This window comes from Lepidochelys kempii, chromosome 2, assembly GCF_965140265.1.
Source record: "Lepidochelys kempii isolate rLepKem1 chromosome 2, rLepKem1.hap2, whole genome shotgun sequence".
NCBI classification, from domain to species: Eukaryota; Metazoa; Chordata; order Testudines; family Cheloniidae; genus Lepidochelys; species Lepidochelys kempii.
The window spans coordinates 1,962,776-1,981,531 of NC_133257.1; the positions used below are offsets into that span (position 1 = coordinate 1,962,776).

An 18,756-nucleotide genomic window follows, 5' to 3' on the forward strand; every position below is an offset into this window, starting at 1 on the left:
TGTAGACTGTCCAATTTGGCCAATGTACATGGCAAAGGGGCATTGCTGGCACATGATGGCATATATCACATTGGTAGATGCGCAGGTGAACAAGCCTCTGATAGTGTGGCTGATGTGATTAGGCCCTATGATGATGTCCCCTGAATAGATATGTGGACATAGTTGGCAACGGGCTTTTTTGCAAGGATAGGTTCCTAGGTTAGTGTTTTTGTTGTGTGGTGTGTGGTTGCTGGTGAGTATTTGCTTCAGGTTGGGGGGCTGTCTGTAAGCAAGGACTGGCCTGTCTGCCAAGATCTGTGAGAGTGATGGGTCGTCCTTCAGGATAGGTTGTAGATCCTTGATAATGCGTTGGAGAGGTTTTAGTTGGGGGCTGAAGGTGACGGCTAGTGGCATTCTGTTATTTTCTTTGTTGGGCCTGTCCTGTAGTAGGTAACTTCTGGGTACTCTTCTGGCTCTGTCAACCTGTTTCTTCACTTCAGCAGGTGGGTATTGTAGTTGTAAGAACACTTGATAGAGATCTTGTAGGTGTTTGTCTCTGTCTGAGGGGTTGGAGCAAATGCAGTTGTCAAAGAGCTTGGCTGTAGACGATGGATCGTGTGGTGTGGTCTGCTCTGGATGAAAGCTGGAGGCATGTAGGAAAGTATAGCGGTCAGTAGGTTTCTGGTATAGGGTGGTATTTATGTGACCATCGCTTATGAGCACCGTAGTATCCAGGAAGTGGATCTCTTGTGTGGACTGGTCCAGGCTGAGGTTGATGGTGGGATGGAAATTGTTGAAATCATGGTGGAATTCCTCAAAGGCTTCTTTTCCATGGGTCCAGATGATGATGATGTCATCAATGTAGCCCAAGTAGAGTAGGGGGATTAGGGGACGAGAGCTGAGGAAGCGTTGTTCTAAATCAGCCATAAAAATGTTGGCATAGTGTGGGGCCCTGCAGGTACCCATAGCAGTGCCGCTGATTTGAAGGTATACATTGACCCCAAATGTGAAATAGTTATGGGTGAGGATGAAGTCACAAAGTTCATCCACCAGGTTTGCCGTGACATTATTGGGGATACTGTTCCTGAAGGCTTGTAGTCCATCTTTGTGTAGAATGTTGGTGTAGAGGGCTTCTACATCCATAGTGGCTAGGATGGTGTTATCAGGAAGATCACCGATGGATTGTAGTTTCCTCAGGAAGTCAGTAGTGTCTCGAAGATAGCTAGGAGTGCTGGTAGTGTAGGGCCTGAGGAGGGAGTCTACATAGCCAGACAGTCCTGCTGTCAGGGTGCCAATGCCTGAGATGATGGGGCGTCCAGGATTTCCAGGTTTATGGATCTTGGGTAGCAGATAGAATACCCCAGGTCAGGGTTCTAGGGTGTGTCTGTGCAGATTAGTTCTTGTGCTTTTTCAGGGAGTTTCTTGAGCAGATGGTCCCTCTGATCCCAGTGAGGGTTACCAAAAGAAACTACACCATCTGCTCAAGAAACTCCCTGAAAAAGCACAAGAACAAATCCGCACAGACACACCCCTAGAGCCCCGAGCAGGGGTATTGTGGATGGGCCGCTCGTTTTTCTTCCTTCCTTCCATCCATCCATCCATCTCTCATTCTCCTTCTGTCTCTCTCTTTAGTATTGACATAATGTTGACGTTATGCTCAATGACCATAGCCTTCCTCAAATCAAAGGACTTCAAAGTATATCTCACTCATTAAAGTTGTATGAGTTCACTATGTTGCATTATTTTAATGGGAGAATATTTTTCTTGGGGGTAGATGCCTCCAAGGTGTGGATTAACTTAATTTTATAAATGCATGTTTAGGTTTCCTCAGATGTACGTTTGTTTCACACACAGCTTCCCTAAAAAGTTAAACACAAAAATACCCACCCTCTTGAAACCCAAGACTGGTAATTCAGTTCTGCACCAGAGACCGGTTTAAGGTCTGTTTATCTTGTGATATCTAAAAATTAGAAACAGAAGCTTTATATCACTGGAAATGTCTAATTAATGTGCATAACGAGTATGGCTGGAATACAGTAGTACAATATTGTGTCCCTCTTTTCCTTCCGGTAATACTGTACTCTGCCACCTCCACTCCCTCATACACTAAGACACACCACACACTGGCTAACAAAGTCTTTCCAATGTTCTGGGGTGCTTTATTTGGCATTCTTGTTCTGTGAAGGGCCTAAGGGCATACCATAGACTTCTCCTACCTACGCTTCTAGGCCAGTCTCTTTAACTACAGTCCTAGACCAACAGCACCTGTTTTTTTTTAAAATGGAAACTTAAATTGCAAGCTCTTTGGGACAAGAACCATGTCATGAATTTGTGCAATCTACAGCAGACTGGAACACTCATCCTGATCAGGGCCTCTGGGAGCTACTGCAGGATAAATACTGCTAATAGTCAAAACTGCAGAAAAAATCACTCCTCCTAACTCTATAGGCTAATGTTCTGACTGAAACTCACTGGCTTGTCTCATTGAGCTTCTAAGGAAGGCTAGCAGCAGGTGTTATGATTCCTGCTGGGTTAATTGACAGGGTGCCAAAGGTCACTTGCTAAAGCAAACCCACTTTGTGAACTCCTGCTAGTCCTCGGATAAATCCCTGCAATAGATGCAGCGGTAATGGATTTTCTTTCCAAAGGCTCATTTGGATTAGGATGCTGTTGTCACAGAAGATTCTTTGCTGAACCCCAAAGAGCTAGTACATCCCATCATACTTCCTAAGTAAGCATAGTTCTGTAATTTGGAATTTATTAGATGCACAACTGTGATACTTTTCTGTTAGTCTGGAGCAGACATAAGTACTCTTAAGATAGTTGCAATTTTCAGTTTTCCTGTGGTCTCAGGAGCACTAAAATACTTAAAACTGTATCATGAATTGTTATATAAACCAAGAAAGCAATATATCTTAGCAAGGGATAAGCATAGAGGTCCCTCAAGATGACAGCACATAAATACTAGCAATAAGTTCCATGGGGGTGCTCTGTCCAAATGCAATAAAAATAATTCTCCTCTATATTGAATATAACTGCAGCATACATATATTCTGTATTGTCAGTGGTGCAGTGATGTGCTAGTATTTTAACAGAGCTCTTCAATTCTTAAAGAAAACCTGAGTTGAATCCTTTGCAGAAGATTGAGTCACACTTCTCTGATATTTATTAATTGCTTATTGCATCATCTTCATGTTCCTATTACGCCTCTGGCATTTAGGGCAGTGATGATGCTCCTCCATTCCTGTCTGTTTCTGGCGAGTCTTTCCATGGTTCCCCAGGTTTTTCAGCTCGGCTTCCACAGCTCTTCACTATGTTGTTCTCGGGCAGCCTCGTTTTCAGTTGTCTTCTGGTGTCCATCTTATTGCTACTCTGGTGATGGAATCAGTTTGGATGTGTCCTACTTTCTCATTCTCCAGCATTCTGCACCATAAAGTAGTGTTGAAAGTACGCAGCTCTGATAAATCTTGAGTTTGGTTTTGGTGTTGTATTTCAATGATTTCCAGACTGTATTTAAGCTTCTGAAGGTGTTCCTGGCTTTACTGATTTTGTTCTGGATGTCCTGGCTTGTTCCACCTTCCTGGCTGCTTATTTACATAGGTGTAAATGTTGGAGGCAGACAGTTATTCTGTAGAATAACATTAAATCTTGTTGATTGCTGAAGAGCGGCTTATGGGGGGAGGGGAGGGAAGAAACCACAGTGTTTGAGAGAGATGAGATTTGCTCATGTGCCTAGGTTGTTAAGCTATGACCAAGCCTGGAAGTCATGTGGATTTGTCAAACATTGCAGCAAGTAAATAACAGTATTAGCAGGGGCAACGATCCTACCAGGGTAAGAACGGATGATACCTAAGTTCCAAGGCTGGAAGGGACCATGGTGATCATCTAATCTGACCTCCTGTATAACACAGGCCATAAACTACCCTAAAATAATTCCTAAAGCAGACCTCTTAGAAAAACATCCAGTCTTGATTTAAATGTTACCAGTGATGGAGAATCCAACATGAGCCTGGCTAAATTGTTCCAGTAGTTAGTTACCCTCATGATTAAAGTAGGTGGTTGTATTGCTGTATGTTGTAAGTGAAATGTTTGAGGGTGGTGGTGACTTCAAAAATACCAGAAGTAGGATACAACCCTCTAGTTCTGATTTGATCTCTGGTGGAGTAATTTTGGGAGCGTGGTAGGTAATTCAACTTCCATCAGTCAGAATAGCTGCTTATGCAAATTGAAAGCTTAAGTTAAATGTTGCCAGGTGACTGCTTCATAATTCTGCCTTTTTTTTTTTTTTAAAATAAAATAAAGAGAACAGATTGAAAAGTTGCAGAAAGATACAAAAATGCCAAAGACCTACATTGCAGTGGTGGGGAACACCGGGGCAGGGAAAAGCAGCTTGTTAAATGCCTTGCTGGATGAGGAAGCCGTGCTGCCTACATCTGCCATGAGAGCCTGCACTGCTGTGGTGGTGGAGATCTCCAAAACCGGTGGGAAGAGTCTATATGAAGCAGATGTGGAGTTTCTTTCTAAAGAAGTAGGTAGCAAAGATAAATCTAAATATCCCTAAAATGGCTAAATTCTGCCAGCAGAATGGTTGTATGACGACATTGGGAGCCTATGGTGTTAGGGTAAAGGGGTTAAAGAAGAGTAATTTCTTTCCTGTGGAGTGCAGATGCATTTTGTGTTGGCACGCAACATTTCATGGGCAAAATCTGAAATCTATGACGTGTCTGTCTGTTTCTCTCGCTCCCTGTCTCCTCATGGATGTGTCCTCTAACTTTGAATCCTGAAACCCATTAATCTAAGTTGTATTGTCTTGCTCCCAGCCTCCATCCTTTATGGGTTTCACTACACTCCTGAGTGAATGTTCCAGTTTGCAGAGACCCTTTAAAGCCAATCTGCAAAACTAACGGGCATGTTCTTCATTGCATGGGCAGGTTAGCAACTTGTCACGCAATCTTTTCAATGCCGTTTGAACAGTTTTACTATCATCTGAATGCTATTCATCAGAAAATATTGGGTACCCTTCTAGATCTTTGGGGTTGTATTATAATTTGTAGGGGTTTCATAGAGTCCAAGGCCAAAAAGGATCATCTAGTCTGACCTCCTGTATGACACAGGCCATAAAATTTCCACAAAAATTCCTAGAGCGTATCTTTAAGAGAAACATCCAGCCTTGACTTAAAAATGATCAGTGATGGAAAATGCACTATGACCATTGGTAAATTTGTTCCAGTGGTTACTCACTGTTATAAATGTATGTCTTATTTTTGGTTAGAAGTTAATAGGTTTCTAAACAGAGAAGTAACATAACTAAATATAATGAGATAAAAATCTCTCTGGCCTTGTTCCAAAGAGATGTTAAGGCTTGTGGGGTCTGTGATGATGGTAATTTGACCTTTTAGTTGGATGGTACTTTTAAGATTTACTGTGCCAGGGTTTGAAAATTCCACTTGTCCTTGGTGAGCTTGAAGTTTTTCCCAGGCAAGTGCCATTAGCCTCTTCCTAATATAAGCTTAGACTTGCATTTAATTTAAAAAAATGGTTTTGGGTGCCTTAATTGTTGGGTGCCCATTTGAAAGAGCCTGATCTTCAGAAATTGCTCCCCTGTGAAAATCAGACCCTTTGAAAAATGTCTCAAGTTTTGTGCACACAATCACGGCCTAAGTTTCTTCTTCGAGTGGTCTCACCCTTAGAATGTTTGAATGGTGAGGGGAGAGACTGGGGGAGCTTGTGAGCACTCCAGGAGGTACAGCTAGGAAAAATTCCACTGTCTGAGCATACCCAATAGGTGCATCCCATGAGTGTGAATATGCAGAGCCCATCTTGAAAAACTTAGGTTACAGGTAAGTAAACTTAATTTCTTCTTCAAATGCTGGTCTCTGTGTATTCCGCTGTGAGTACACGTGTGCTCCATGTGTCTGAGACAGGAGAATTCTTGCAAGTAATGTACATTGGTCTGCATCTGTGCTCCTGCTGTCCTCATGCTCTGCACCAAAATCATAAGTGGTGGGGTGGAGCAATTGCCTCTCCAGTTTCTTCATCAATTTTATCTTCAGTGTAGCTATACTAATAGAACTATTAATACTAGTTAGTGGTTAGATAGCGTCCCCACCATGGGGAACCTTCCCAGCTTTCTGGTATTGAAATCAGATTATATCCAGAATACTGGGCTTTAAAAGCTGCGTCTCCTGTCCCTCCTCTTTTCTTGACAGTGATGACCATCAGCATTGTCTGCACTTGCCTCAGGGAGGCTCATCTCTTCACCAAGTGCCGTATCTGTTGTCTGCCCCAGCTGGACCTGTCAGGTGTGGGAATTCTAACTTCCTGGGGAAGGCTATAAGGCCCCAGTCAGACCCAGACTGGAGGAACCTCCCTGTACATTGGCCAGAGTCATCAAGTAGCGCGTCTCCTAGCATGAGGCCTGACGCAAGTGTGAGGAAGATCATACTTATGGACCCTCCATTAGGGTCCATTTGCTCAGGAAAGCAGGGGACACTCTCATAAGCACAAAAGCAGACCACTCTGAAGAGGATGATCCTCCCTTCCCCCCCCAACTCCATCCAAGTCAGGCAAGTCTTCATCCTCAGGTCCCGAAGACTTAGCATGTCTTGAGTCCCAGGGCCACAATATAAAGATGCAGAGGAACAAGGTTCTGCTGATACTAGACTCTGCACTGGCAGCATTGCCATCGGCAGGTACCATCTGTAGGGGAGCCCTAGGCACGCCTAGCAGTATGAACCAAAGGTGGTGAAGCAAAGTAGGCTTTGTCAGAATAGTAACATCAGGGTATCAGCTAACCAGGTAAACATGTTCCTGACTGGAGAGGATGGTACAGGAACACGCAGGCCCCTCATAAAGATAAGGATGGGATGACAGAATAACAGACGAGGATGTTTTGTTCAAACTAGGAGGTACAAGTGTTACCCGCACGCTCTAGGACACCCCACGTTTACCTTTTGGTGGGCTCAAGGGTTAATTTAGGCACCCCCACCCTAACCCAGTTCCTAGGCTCAAGGCCACCCATACCCAATTCCTAGGGTTCAGGGTGTAATCTTCTGTGGGTTTTGTGGGGTTTTTTACCAATGAAAGAGCCTTACACAGTAATATCCTTAACCTCTATTTATTAACAGTTACTACAACAGAATACAAATACTAAGCATACAATGCTCGCCACTCCCAATAAATCAGACTAACTTTTCCTGGTGGCCAGTCAGGATCAGGTCATCCGGGGACTCCAGTTTCTGCAAGGTGTCATCGGCAGAGTGCTGAGGTCTGGCAGCTCTGAGCTTGGGCTGTGTCCTGGAGTTGGTTCCCAAAGAATTTCCTTTTGGACCCCAGTTTATATAGTGAAACTTGAGTCCTGCTTAGCTGTGCCGTAACCAATCATTTTAAACTGAAGTCCTACAAAACAGTATTTTTCACCAATCCTAGCCCATTATGAAACAATTCTTTAACCAATCAGACCCCAGCGCCTTAGTTGATTTTAATCTTGCAAGATTAGTTACGCAACAGACAGAAGAATTAAAGAATCAGACAGAGACCCTACAGATAAACAATAGAGAAGTAGGGATCATAAAGGCAAAACAATAAATAAATGTAGATTTCACAGTCACAACTAGTGAGAAGTGGTTCCTTGCCAGATAGGGTGACCAGACAGGAAGTGTGAAAAATCGGGATGGGGTAGGGGGGTAATAGGAACCTATATAAGAAAAAGACCCAAAAATCGGGACTGTCCCTATAAAATTGGGACATCTGGTCACCCTATTGCCAGACAGATGCTATCAAACAAAGTTTTCTTTAAATATCTTCAAGTTTCAGAGTGAAGTGAGCTGTAGCTCACGAAAGCTTATGCTCACATAAATTGGTTAGTCTCTAAAGTGCCACAAGTACTCCTTTTTTTTTAAATATCTTAAGATCTGTTCCTTTATCTGGTGGTGGTGGGTACTCTTGGGACAGGATCGCCACCTTAACAGCCCAATATTACATTGTTTTGATGGAATGTAGATGGAATGTGAGGATGTGACTTTCTGCTTCTTAGTTCTTGTTGTGGGCATATGTGTTGAGCCAGGGCACCTTTGTCACTGAACCAAGTCTGTGGTCTGTCTTCATGATTAACGTAGAGGTCTTCTGAATCTGCAAGCTACTCTGGTGCAGCTAATCCTGGAGTGCCACAAACAGCATAGGAGCAGCACAGACACCCAGCAGCATTAACACCACCTTTGAGGTCGAAAGGCAGAGAACCACCAGTACTGACAAAGAGCACCCATCGAGAACCTCAGCCACCGGCAGTAATGATCCAACCCCATATGGATCCGCCAACTCAGAGCCTTCCTACGTCAGCTCTCTTGGTGTGGGTGGACAGAACCGCACACACCGCGGGTAGAGCAGAAGGACTCCACTCCCGGGGATGTCTTTGTTTTCCTGGATCTGCAGTCTCCTCTGTTGCCAGGAGCAGCCATTACCAGAGAGATCTTGACCCCACCTGGAGACGTGAGCTATGGGACCCTATCCAGTCTACCACCTACAGCTTTCCTTTGATAGGATCAACTGCACCATTGATTGTCAGACCTGACCTTGTTATTGGGGGAGTCAAATCTACTGGAGGAACTGTCATTGCCTCATTGATGGAGAACAATCCAAACAGGAGATCAAGAGCTTCCTGGAACCAAACTCCCCCACCCAAACCAGGACATCCCCCCCTTTGGGACTGGTGGTACCCCCTATGTCTTGGGGACCTCTGCAACCCACCTTCAAACCTTTCTTCTGGCTCTGTTGGGTCCATGGGACCCAATGCACACAACACCCAACGTCTGTGTAATCTAATAAGGAGTCAGATCACCCCTCCGCTCCAAGAGAACAACGAGAACTTCCTTCTGAGCCTACAGAAGAGGAAGAGTATGGTTCTGCTGGTCTGACAAGGGTATCTTCTGTGGTTAGATGTTCAGCTGCGTGTGTGTATTCTCCCTGTGTGCTGCCCCAGCTCTGTGAAGACAGCCGGCACAGCAGACCTCGAGCAAACCACTCAATGACCAGAAGATCCGAAGGTGCCAGGCCAGGTTTATTGCTGACAAAGCATGGTAATAGCACCTGGCAGACTCTACAAGGATACTAAGACATGTATGCCTGTGACAATGAATGCAGCCCAGTGGATAGCGGGACTTTCCTTTCCCCCTCGGCTGGACCAAGACACACACTCCGAGAGATACCTCTTTAGACCCTGACACAAACAAGTTACGTACTGCTCCTCTGACATAGTTACTGCCCCCACACAGGGCTAGTTATTACCCAGCTCCTCGTACATGTTGGTTTGATCAAAACATCTCTATTCATCACCCTGTCATCCTGACCTTATCTTATTGGAGGGGTCAGTGTGTTCCTGTTATCCTTTGGGAATGTTTTTGTACCGTCCTTGATATCAGGGATGTTCTGGTACCACTTGAAATCGGGATGCCTGAGTGCTCTGTGCTTAGCTCTTCTTAGGAGTGTGCGTTTCTGCAATATCGGCCCTGTGCTTGCCAGATTCTGTGAGCTTGCACACAGGCAGAGCCTGATCTTTGCTTACAGCCTGACTTGTGCTAACTTTGCTTTATATCAGCAAAGCTTGGCCCATGGCTTTAGCTCAGGCCTTCGATATGAGCGCTTATATCTCAGGCTCTCTTCCTACATCATCTTCCTCTTCTCTGAATGAGGCAGATGCTCCAGCTTCGCCATCCTCTCCAGGTGACCACAAGCAATTCCAGGAACTGCTACAGAGTTTTGCCCAAGTGCTCCACGTCTCCTGACGAGATCCAGGAAGCTCAACATAAGCTTTTGGACATCCTAAAACCCACGGGATCCAACTGGATAGCACACCCAGGGAACACAGTCATACTGGAATTGGCAAGAGCAATTTGGCATACGACAGTAATCTGTGTCCTTCCCCCAAGAGGGCTGAGAAGTGTTCCTTTATGCTTGCAAAAGGGGCAGAGATTTTATTTACCCATCCTGCACTAAACTCTGGTTGTTCAGGATGTCACTGAAAGATCTAGGCAGCAACACCCAAGAGCCACCACCAAGAGCCTGGTACTGACCAGGAGGCCAAACATCTGGATCTGTTAGAGAGGAAGGTGTTTAAATCTACTAACCTCCAATTTAGAATATTGGACTAAGTATGATTTTTCTAAATTATTCAGAGTTCCTAGATTTTAAGGACAAACTATCCTAGCAGGACAGGGCTAAATTTCTGGCCCTTATCGGTGAAGACACACTGGTGGCCAAATCTTTTTTTAAAATATATATATATATTCACCCTGAAGAGGAAATACCATTAATAACCATACATATAGAGGCCTATGCCTCAACCATTTTACCATCAGTGTTCTTATGAACTGCCTCATAAAAGACAGAGAAGGCCCAAAGGCATGGTACCCTGCACCCTCCACTTAACCACATCAGCCCAACCGCACCTCCTGGCCGAAAGATACTTTTGACAAAATGTTCAGGAGTTGTGAACCAAAGTTGATGCCATCTCTACCCAATTCCCAGGTCTCCTTTGGTAGCTGCCTAGCACTCTTCTGCCTCCCACCCCTGCCCCACAGCTGGAGGGCAGTAACAACAAACAAGTGGGTGCAGGATATAATCCATTTCAGTTATACAATCAAGCTTCTCTCCTCCTCCTCCAAAACCTCCTTCCCCTTCCCTTTTCAGGGACCACTCTTACGAGGAGATACTCTCTCTCCTCCAACGGGGACCAATAGTGCAGGTACTTCTTCAGCATTGGGAAGAGGTTTATGTGTGAAATATTTCCTCATTCACAAAAAGAAGGCAGTATGGAGACCCAGTCTCGACCTGTGACAACTCAATGTTTTTATTCACAAACTAAAATTCCACATGGTTATATTGGTATTGATAATACCAATCCGGGAAAAGAACTCATGATTCATAGCTCTTGATAAAACATAAAATAATCACTGATAAATGTTTCAAATGAGACACACACTAGTGGAGTGGTAAATAATTAAGTGGACAGGTCACTGATACAGTATGATGTGGATTGCTTGATTCAGTGGTGAACAGCATTTTCACTCAGTGGGAACCCCCACTTGGGACTCTTTCACCTCCCGGGAAAACAAGAAATGCAACACTTGCTGCTCCAGGGGTGACACACTCTTCCTACTCCATTGGACACCACTTGAACTATTCATTCTGCTGCTACCTTGGTTCTTTGGAAAATTCAGCCAGACAGAGCCTGAGTCATCTTCATTGAGGCCAAAGGACCCAAACAGTTCTGGTTTATAAGCCTCCTAAAAACGTCAGCACGTCCTCTCATCAGCATTCAACCCTCCCAGATTGTCTGACTCAAGAGAATGGCAGGCTCAGGCATCCCAACTCAGGTGCCTTTCACCCCATGGCTTCGTATTTGGATGGGCCTGGAATGTGGAACGTTCCTATTCTGAGGCTGAGCAAGTCATTCTCGAGAACAGCAGTGTGATGCTGGCAGACCAGGTGCCAGCTTATGCCCAGGTCTCACTGAACACTGACAAAAGCATAGCTGGAACCAGTCTGGCTTACCTCTGTGTTTGTGTTGTTGTGAAATAGATGTTAAGTCGACAGGAAGAATGTGTTTTAGTGTTTAGACCTGATGAAATGCTTGTAGGATGCTGCATGTATTGATCTCACTTAACCTCTGTTAGCCCATGGTATAAAGTTATATTGAGAGTTTGCATTTGCAGTTGAGTTACTCACCAAACAGCAAAGAAGCATTCATTAATGTAAAGTGCTTGTTCTGCACACAAGAAGGTCCATTGAGGGTAAATGAGCCATTGTGAAACAACAAAGGACAGACTTTATTGATTGCTTCCCTGCCCCCCATGGTCCCCCCTACCCATAAAGAGAGGCTTGCACTTGGACACTCTGCCATCAGTTTGAACTCTGGAGGAAGAAAATAAAAATGCCCGACCAGAAGGAACTGTAGCTCTGTGTGGCTTGAACTTTTGAAGGGCAAAGATTTCTAAACATAAGCAGGGGATCCTCAAGCTGCATAGCTTGCCTTAGGGGACATATGGATCTGGCATATACAGCAGTTACAATCACCTTTTGGAACCTAAGATTGTAACTCATTTGAGTATGTATATCTGCTTTAACCTTGCAAATAACTCTTGTTTCTTTTTCTTCATTAATAAATCTTTAGTTTATTACACGATTGACTACAAGTTTTGTCTTTGAGTGCGCATGGGTACAATTGACCCGGGATAAGTGACTTGCCCTTGGGGACTGGGAGTAACCTGAATATTGTGATTTTTGGTGTAAAGGACCATCTGTCACAAAGGCAGGCTTGCCTGGGTTCAAGATAGACCAGAGTGCCCAAGTGGGCTGTCTGTGACTCCAGGGAAAGGCTGGTATAGTCATTGAGGAGTTCACACTTGTTACTTGGTTGGTGAAATCTAATTATAGAACCATCAATCAATCTGGGGCTTGTGCCCTGCTCCTTGACAGTCTGCCCGAGGTTGGCACTCGTGCTCTTGACCCACTTGAGACAGCTTGACAAGCAGAAAAGATTCTATCAGAAAAATGTTAGCTGTCTAAGTGGAAGCACTTCTCCCTCGGGACCAGCAGAATCATATATCTGCAGATACAGCGGATATTCTTGCAGTCTCCCTCCTTACCCACAAGGTTGGTCTTTCCCTTAGCTTGATACAGGTTTACCTGGTGGCAAGCAACTTTTATAAAAAACCAGCAGATAGCTACTTTATTTTTATTCACACAGTAACTTCTGGATTCCTAGATGGATTAACCAGAACCTTTCTGCAAGTAACAAAATCAACTTTTCACTGGAACCTCAACTTAGTACTTTTTGCATTCACTAAGCCAGCTTTTGACCCCTTTGCTACATGTTCAGTGTCTTACCTATCAACGAACATTATCTTGTTGCTATCACCTTGGACAGAAGGGCAGGTGAGCTTGTGGCCCTAATGACAGACCCACCTTATACAATTTTCCATAAAGACGCACAGTCTTGCTACAGCTGCACCTGAAATTCATCCCTAAGGCAGTTTCAGAAGTTCACGTAAACCAGACAGTCCACTCATGGTGTTCTTTCCGAAGCCTCCTGCCTCCATTGAAGAGAAAAGGGCTTCGTTCCTTGATGTGACGAGGCCAATGCACATCTACCTGCAGCGAACAGAACAGATCAGAGAGTCATCTTGATTGTTTGTTGCTATAGCAGAACGAGTCTGAGGACAAGCTATTTCCTCCCAGACAATCTCTAGATGGATTTCTGGCTGCATCCTGCTTTATCATTTGGCACATCTTCCTCCCCTACATGCAGTATGGGCTCACTGGTACCAGAGCACAAGCAGCCTCGGTAGCATCGCTTCAGAAGGTACCCCCACTTGATATTTGCAAGGCAGCAATATGGAGTTCTGTGCATATGTTCACAAGGCATTACCCACTGAACTAAGACTCCTCCACTGACTTATCCTTTGGGACTGTGGTTCTACAAGCAGCTATATCACCTGCATCTTTGCATCACCTCCTCCGAGTATTGCTTGTCAGTCACCCATAGTGAATTACACATAGGGATCAGCACGTGAAGAAGAAAGGGAAGTCACTACCCTTTTGTAACTAGAACTTTTCCAAAATGCCTGGTCCTTTTCTGTATGCCACTACCTTGCTTCCTTCCCTTGTGCTTTGGATCATAAGGTTCGCAGTAGAGAAGAAACTGGAGAGGCATTTGGTCCACCCTGCCTCTCAATCTCGATACGGAACACAAGGAGAGCAAGGATGCAGGCATGGACCAGTGGATGCTACTTGCAAGAATTTGCTGGTCTCAAGCATGTGGAGTGCATGCATACCCACAGGAGAATACAGATAGGGACCACACATCTCAAAGGACTTCAGTTACCTTATGGTAAATAACTTCCCTTTATATCACTTATGGTTGACAAGATAGCCTTCCAAACTTGATTTGAGAGTAAACTGATGCAGTTGTGTTTGTTGTTTTTTGCAGATAGACTGCTCTGTTGCCTTTGCTACTGCTACTTTTTAGTTCTTCCAAGATGCAGCAGAGCGACTAGCTTTTGTCATTGTCTGCTATTTAGACCTCTGTGGGGAGCAGTGAAATGGAGAGGAGTCTGAGTTCACTCCGCTGCTGTTTGGCAAGGCTATGAGTGGCAGTGGTGGCAGACATTGGAGCTTTTCAGAGGAAGGAGGCTCCAAAAACAGAGGCCGAGTGAGGGATAAAGTACAGATTTTATTTAGATTTACATCTCTACCCTAGCCCCTCGCTATCGAGCTGACATTCTGGATTACTAGTTACTACTTCCCATCCCCAAATCCTGAAGACTTTCAGCTCTCCATTCAACCTCCCTTGCACCCTTCTCTCTACCTTCCATAATACCTGCTGAGGGCACTGTTAAATGGCTTTCTTTTCTGTGTATAGCGTATAGTATTTTCTCTTGTCTCCTTTTATTCCACTTGATTTCAATGGGTCCTTCTCTGTATATTGTATCAGGTTTAGCTTCCTTTTATCATTTTCAGTCATTTCAGCTGCTGTTCAGATCTTCCTCCACTGCCTCCGGAGCAGAAATCTATTTAGACTGGTTACCTAAGTGGTACTTGAAAGGCTGGATTCATCCTTGGTGCAGTGTTGGATTTGTTTAAGTTAATGTCGGAGATGAATTCATCCTGCAAGGTGGATAAAAATCAGTGACTTAAAAAAATAATTAAAAATCTAATTTTATTGAATCAGATTTTTCAATTTTTTGTTTATTTAAATTGTTGGTTTTTCTCTTCTTAGCAATAAACCTGTTTAAAATGAAATCTGAATTTAGTACAAAATATGTGAAGGGCAACATTTCTTATAATCTCTTAAAATCTACTGGCTTAACCAAGAGATGTTCAAGAGAGTCATACAAAAAGTGGAAACTAGGTCAAATTATTAAGCATGAATATATAAAAAAAAAAAAAAAACCCCAAGCATGTAGCAACAAAATTAGAAAGGCCAAGACCCAAAATGAGATTAAACTAGCTGAGGATATAAAGGGTAACAAGAAAACGTTTTACAAATACATTAGGAGCAAAAGGAAGACCAGACCGAGGACAGGCTAGGTCCATTGCTCAACAAGTAGGGAACGATAATGGAAAACACAGCAATGGCTGAAATGTTAACTGCCGTTTTTGTTTCGGTATTCACATGGTAAACATTGATTGGGTAGAATCTGAGGCTAAAATAGGGGAAGAGCAAGTTAAAGAATTAATTAGATAAGTTAGATGTCTTCAAGGTGTCAGGGCCTGACCAAAATGCATCCCAGGTACTTAAGGAAATTGCTGAAAAGATCTCTGAGCCATTAGCAATTATCTTTGAGAATTCATGGACAGCTGGAGAGATCCCAGAGGACTGGGAAAGGGCAAATATAGAGTAGAATTTGAGTTATAAACCCCTCAGGAATTGAGGTAGTTAGTGACTCTGAAATGTTCGGTTTCAGAGTAACAGCTGTGTTAGTCTGTATTCGCAAAAAGAAAAGGAGTACTTGTGGCACCTTAGAGACTAACCAATTTATTTGAGCATGAGCTTTCGTGAGCTACAGCTCACTTCTCTGACAAAACATTATGGTTCTTTCAAAAGTTTACAACTGAACATTGACTTAATACAGCTTTGAAACTTTACTTTGCGGAAGAAAAATACTGCTTTCCTTTTGTTTTTTGTTTTTTAGTAGTTTACGTTTAACACGGCCCTGTACTGTATTTGTTTTTTTGGGCGGGGGTCTCTGTTGCTTCCTGATTATTTACTTCAGGTTCCAAATGAGGTGTGTGGTTGACTGGTCAGTTTGTAACTCTGGTGTTCGTAGGTAATACAGTAGAACCAGTAGTTATCTATTATAAAGGGAAATAAGGATAATCCAGGGAATCATAGACCAGTCAGCTTAATTTCCGTACCCAGAAAGATAATGGAGCAAATAACCAATCAGTTTGTAAGCACCTAGCAGATACAGTGATAAGTAAGTCAACATAGATTTGTCAAAAACAAATGTCAAACCAGCTTAATCTTCTTCTTTGGCAGGGTAATAAGCCTTGTGGATGGGGGGAAGTCGTAGATGTGATATATCTCGACTTCAGTAAGGTCTCACATGTTCTTCTCATAAGCAAACTAGAGAAACATAGCCTAAACAAACCTACTATAAGGTGGGTGAACAACTAGTTGGAAAACTGTACTCAGAGTAGTTATCAGTAGTTCACAGAAAAGCTGGAAGGGGTCTCACAGAGATCTGTCCTGGGTCTTGTTATAATCAATGTCTTCATAAATGATTTGGATAATGGCATAGAGAGTACACTTAAAATTTGCTGACAGTACCAATCTGGGAGGGGTTGCAAGTGCTTTGGAGGACAGGATTAAAATTCAAAATGATCATGGCAAACTGGAAAAATGGCCTGAAATAAATAGGATGAAATTTAATAACTACAAATGCAAAGCACTATATTTAGGAAGGAATACTCAATTGCACAAATATAAAATGGGAAATTACTTGCTAGGAGGGATCTGGGGATTATAATCTATCACAAACTAAATATGAGTCAATGGTGTAACACAAGTTGCAAAAAAAGGAAACATCAGTCTGGGATGTATTAGCAGGAGTGTTGTAAGCAAGACATGAGAAATAATTCTCCCATTCTACTCAGTACTCAGCTGGAGTACTGCATCAAGTTTTGGGCACCACACTTTGGGAATGATGAAGACAAATTGGAGAAAGTCCAGAGGAGAGGAACAAAACTGATCAAAGTTCTAGAAAACATGACCTATGGGGGAAGATTGGAAAAACTGGGTGAGGGGGGACATAATAGTCTTCAAGTGTATAAAAGGTGGTTATAAAGAGGAGGGTGATAAATTATTCTCCTTATCCACCGAGGATGGACAAGAAGTAATGGGCTTAAATTGCAACAAGGACGGTTTAGGTTAGACATTAGGAAAAGTTTAGGGTAGTTAAGCAGTGGAAAAAATTACCTAGGGAGGTTGTGGAATCTGTGTCATTGGAGGTTTTTAAGAACATGTTAGAAAAACACCTGTTGGGATGGTCTAGATAATTCTTAGTCCTGTCTCAATACAGGGGATTGGACTAGATGATCTATTGAGGTACCTTCCGGTCCTACGTTTCTAGGATTCTAAAACATTTAAATAATAAATATGCTATTTTGTGTGTTTAATTAAATTCAAATTACCCTTCTAATGCAGATTGACACAAATTATGTGCAAAATGTTTATTAATAAGTAAGCAATATATCATTCACCATTTTCTAACATACTAAAAATGCAGGTAAGAAGGATCTGAAAATATTAAGCCATATAACTGCTTAAATAAATGTATATAGTTATAGTGTACCCTCTTAGGTAGCAAAAAGATGTATCAGAGCTAGTATAGAGGCTCTGTCTAGTTGTAAATCAACATATTTTAATGATTATATCAACCAGTGAGAATGCACCTTTCTTCAGAAAATAATTGAAGTACAAGTGGAAAAGTAGATTAAAATCAAGGATTGAAATGGAGGATTTCTTCTTGGTGATTCAAATAATTATTTAAATCGATCCTCTGTCATCCTGTTTAAAAATAGGAATGTTGCTCATGCTACATGTTGGAACTATCTTGGATCTTTTCAGTAGCCGTTCTTTGTACCAGTCGTTGGTGATGCTGTTCATATTGTATGTTTAATTTTAGTGCTTAGGTACTGTGGTAAAAGGGAGCTGTATAAATATCTGAGGGAGAGAATCGGAGCTGAGTGGAAAACTTTCATCAGTCTTCAAGGGGAAAAAACAAACAAAAAAAGCTTTAAAAAATGTTTGAAAATATTTCCTGTTTTACTGACTAGCTAGTGTAATCAGTTAAAAAGGGTTTCTTGGTCTCAGCAGAGCAATAGTAATAGAACTCACTCCTCTGTATGTGGTAAAAATATCTTAGGGCAAACAGCATCTGGTCTTGATTCATTTTAACTTGAATAGTTATTCTACATATAACAAATGACAAACTTACTCTTTTGGAGTATTGTCTCAATTGTTTCTGTATTTCCCACTTCAGGAGTGGGATAATGAGCTGAAAGCTCTCCTAGAAGATATGAAAGACAAATCTGGTAACTTAAAGAAACGATGCCCAGATCGCAAGACTGAAGCTGGCGCTGCCTATAGTCGTGTGAAAGCTGTATATGGGACGATAGCAGAACTTCCAAAGCTGAAGGAGATGAAGGAGGTGACTCAGCATCTTGGGACAGTAAAGCACATCTCTGCAGAGAAGGTAAACACAGCATGATTTGAGGTGTGGCCTTCCTATATCTTCACCCATTCAGGCTATTTCACACTGATATAGAGAATAAATGGAGTAGCTCAGCCTATTGCCTGTAGTGAACCTTACTCTTGTTTTCTCTCTATTGCTTAGGCAGCAGATTTTCGCACAAAAATAGAGAAATTCATTGACTCTCGGACTGATAACTTACGCGACATGAAAGGTGGAGAATTTTGGCCCATTGTTAAATGTGTCAAAATCCGTGTTCCCGGTGCTAATGTCTTGAAGACTGGGGCAGTGCTGGTGGATTTGCCTGGAGTACGAGATTCCAATGCTGCCAGGGATAATGCTGCCAAAGAGGTACAATGGCATCTCTGAAATTTCAGTCTGTGGTTTGTTTTGTTTTTTTAAGCCCTTATGTCCCGTCTGGTTCCCAGACCTGATCTTCATTGGAAGCAGCATCTTCCTCCTTAACTGCTATATAATGGTTTTGCACACATCATGTCATTCAATATGCATTGGGCACATGAGCAAC

At 42.8% G+C, this 18,756-nt stretch overlaps 1 protein-coding gene across 5 annotated transcripts in view; it reads left to right on the forward strand.

Annotated features, from left to right (window-relative positions):
- Positions 1–18,756, forward strand: part of LOC140906245 (uncharacterized) — a 106,721-nt gene that overhangs the window by 31,776 nt on the left and 56,189 nt on the right. For all 5 annotated transcript variants that reach the window (XM_073329827.1, XM_073329829.1, XM_073329828.1 and 2 more), the window contains exons 8-10: positions 4,282–4,507; positions 18,021–18,233; positions 18,375–18,581. In XM_073329827.1, the coding sequence (XP_073185928.1) occupies positions 4,282–4,507; positions 18,021–18,233; positions 18,375–18,581 (646 nt within the window). The remainder of the gene's footprint in view (positions 1–4,281; positions 4,508–18,020; positions 18,234–18,374; positions 18,582–18,756) is intronic.